Source organism: Drosophila eugracilis, unplaced genomic scaffold (genome assembly GCF_018153835.1).
Source record: "Drosophila eugracilis isolate 14026-0451.02 unplaced genomic scaffold, ASM1815383v1 contig_2171, whole genome shotgun sequence".
NCBI classification, from domain to species: Eukaryota; Metazoa; Arthropoda; class Insecta; order Diptera; family Drosophilidae; genus Drosophila; species Drosophila eugracilis.
In genome coordinates, this window is record NW_024573057.1 from 186354 (window position 1) to 189072 (window position 2719).

General features: G+C 42.5%; 1 protein-coding gene across 1 annotated transcript; it reads left to right on the forward strand.

Annotated features, from left to right (window-relative positions):
• Positions 1 to 543: 543 nt before the first annotated feature.
• LOC108110343 lies at positions 544 to 1628 on the forward strand. The gene is made up of 2 exons (XM_017219373.1): positions 544 to 650; positions 704 to 1628. Exon 2 carries the CDS (start codon positions 704 to 706, stop codon positions 1436 to 1438), a length of 735 nt encoding a protein of 244 aa, XP_017074862.1. The 5' UTR covers positions 544 to 650; the 3' UTR covers positions 1439 to 1628.
• The last annotated feature ends 1091 nt before the right edge of the window (positions 1629 to 2719 follow it).

Here is a 2719-nt window from a genome sequence, read left to right on the forward strand (position 1 = left end):
AGAGAATGTGTAGATGGCAAAGACCCTGTGGATATAACGCGAGGTCCGTTGGGTCCGCCGCGTGTAGAGATCCGCTACTTGAGAGCATCGGCTGAGGCCGATGGGGGTGCTCCCTCGGTATGACCGACTAGAATTTATCAGACCCAGCGCTAGGCTGAATCCCACAAAATGATGATTGCTATCTGCTGGTAAGGGTGCCCACTGCGGAGGCAGGCTGATCTCACCTGATCGATGCTGACGGCAAAAGTGCAACTTCCAGGGAACCGGTTCTCCTTATATACCCCGTGGCTGGATTCAGTGTGACCGTTCCCGGAAATCCTTTTATCTGTGTGACCGTTTGTCTGGTCCAGGTAGTGTGACCGTCTGTCGCCAACACGGCGCGCCAGCGCATTCAAATTCAAAACTATATGTTTATTGCATTCAGCTCTCCCTATATCAGATATTGAACAAGCTATGTCTGACAAAAGCAGGCGCTGCGTTAATATCTCCTAAAAAAATCATAATTTTAAAATTGGTTAAGACACTAACGGGTAACTTATAGTTGCGACATTCAACCATAGCGTTTTTTCTTGATTTTTGTTGCGTTTTTGGAAGAGCTGGGAGAGAAAGGAGCTCTAGGTTATCAGAGCCGGATAAAAACTTCATAGCAGGTAAATAGCATTCGAATTTTTCCGCATTCATTCATAGCAGCTTCGCCTGCGAGATGACTTCTCCGTTAAGCTGGTGCCGAGTGTCGCACGACTTTGCGCTGCAGATTAACGTAATCCTGTTAGTGGTGGGAGTGATCTTCCTTTTGGACGTGTTCAGTCACCTCTACTTAAAGGTAGTAATGTTCCCCGGACTGCGCCTCTACCCAGTGTCCTTACGGTCATGGGTCTTCTGGGTGCGCATCCTGACGATGGTTGCGTACAATGTGAATGCGATCATCGGAATTTTCATGTCCCGGGAACTAACCGTATTCAAATTCGTGGGATACGTGCTGATTGGATGCGTTTTACTGTTGTACTCATTTAGCATCGCGGTGTCGCGCTTCATGTTTCGCAGCAGGTTCGAGTTCTTCGTCAAAATGCTGGTCCTCCAGATGTGGATAAATAATAGCCTTAGCAAGATTGAGGTGGAGTTCGGATGCTGCGGTAAGACCAGCGTGATCGACTACCAGACAGTTGCAAATAACCGCACCTGGGCAGCTGGTTCCTGTTGCGAGGAGCAGAACTGTACCGGTTGCATAACGAAGGTCACACAATACCTGTGGACTATTGAGATGGACGTGGCACGGGACAACATAATCGTGTCCTTCTTTCTGCTACTGTCGTTAATTGTTATGGCTGCGCACTATAAATATGTGCAGTTGCAACAGGAGTCTTACTATTCGGACAACTCTGAAGAAATATTTCGCGCGGATGACACGAATACGGAGAGAATAGCCATACGGGCTTAAATTAACAACCACTGCCCGCGATGGTCTATTTAATTTCAAATTAATTACCTCGACTAGTTGCGTACTTAATTTCACCAATACCGTTTAAATGACTACCGCCTTATCGAAAATTTTAAAGAGATTACAATTTAATAGCAACCTTTGGAATAATCGTCAGAGGACTACTGAAAATTCTAAAAATTATTGTTTGTACAAAAAAATATACACAGAAGCCAATAAGAAAAAAAGTTTACATACAACAACCAAAACATAGGCACTGTAGTCGAGTGCCTTCACTATTATAAACTAGGTTATTTTCCTATGCTGCTGAAAAAACAATTTTAAAACCTTACACTAAGGCAAACACAGCCGATAGCTGCGTGTTCATATGACAATGAAAGTTACTTACCCTTGTTTCCTTTACCACAGAAACCTCTGTTATTAAAGCGTTTACCAGCATCGCCGCACTGATAAGACTGAAGTCCTCAGCGCTCTTGACCTGCAGTATTACCGTACCTCTACTTTTCTCCACACCGACTTAAGAGTAAAACTAGCTCGTAGAGTAAAAGGGTATATTAGATTCGTTGAAAAGTAAAGGGAAGTGTTTCCAACCCTATAAAGTATATATGTTTTTGATCAGGATAATAATTCGAGTCGATTAATCCCTCTCCGTCTGTCTCTAAAAGATATAAAGTTGAGTTAAGCAAGGGAATTCTTGAGGACCCTACATTATTTTAGAATGCTGATACTAACTACTTTATCTATAAAACAATCTTATCATATTCCATTACTTTTTATGATTCCACCACTCGTCTTGAGATCGTTTTTAACTCCGATATTGACGATATTGGTGCCTACACAAATTCTCAATAGAAGTTTTCTTAGCGTCTGTAAAAATCTTTGAGAAATATTAAGTGCTTCTGATTGCCTTCGCTTAGCTGCTTTAGTGCATCCTCATCTCATCTGTTTTACTGCGTCTCATCAGACCCATAAGAGACCAGGGCCAGTTAAGCAGTTGGAGTTCATTTAACCTGGAGTTGGTCGTCTTTCTGGACGTTACTCAGAAGTTGACAAAATCGTGCCTGGCAATAGTCAAATTTTAGTGTTCCCAGACCTATTCCTAATTTCAATTCAACTGGTTTTTCAAATTGGAACATTTCCATTACCGTTCGGTTTCCTCGTCTGCATCGCAACAAAAGACTTCACCTATACGTTTACAAGTCAAAATGGAGAAAATATGCGCTCGCCGGCCCTTATCTGTTATTGGGATGGATTGTATGTCATATTGTATTGTATATTAAT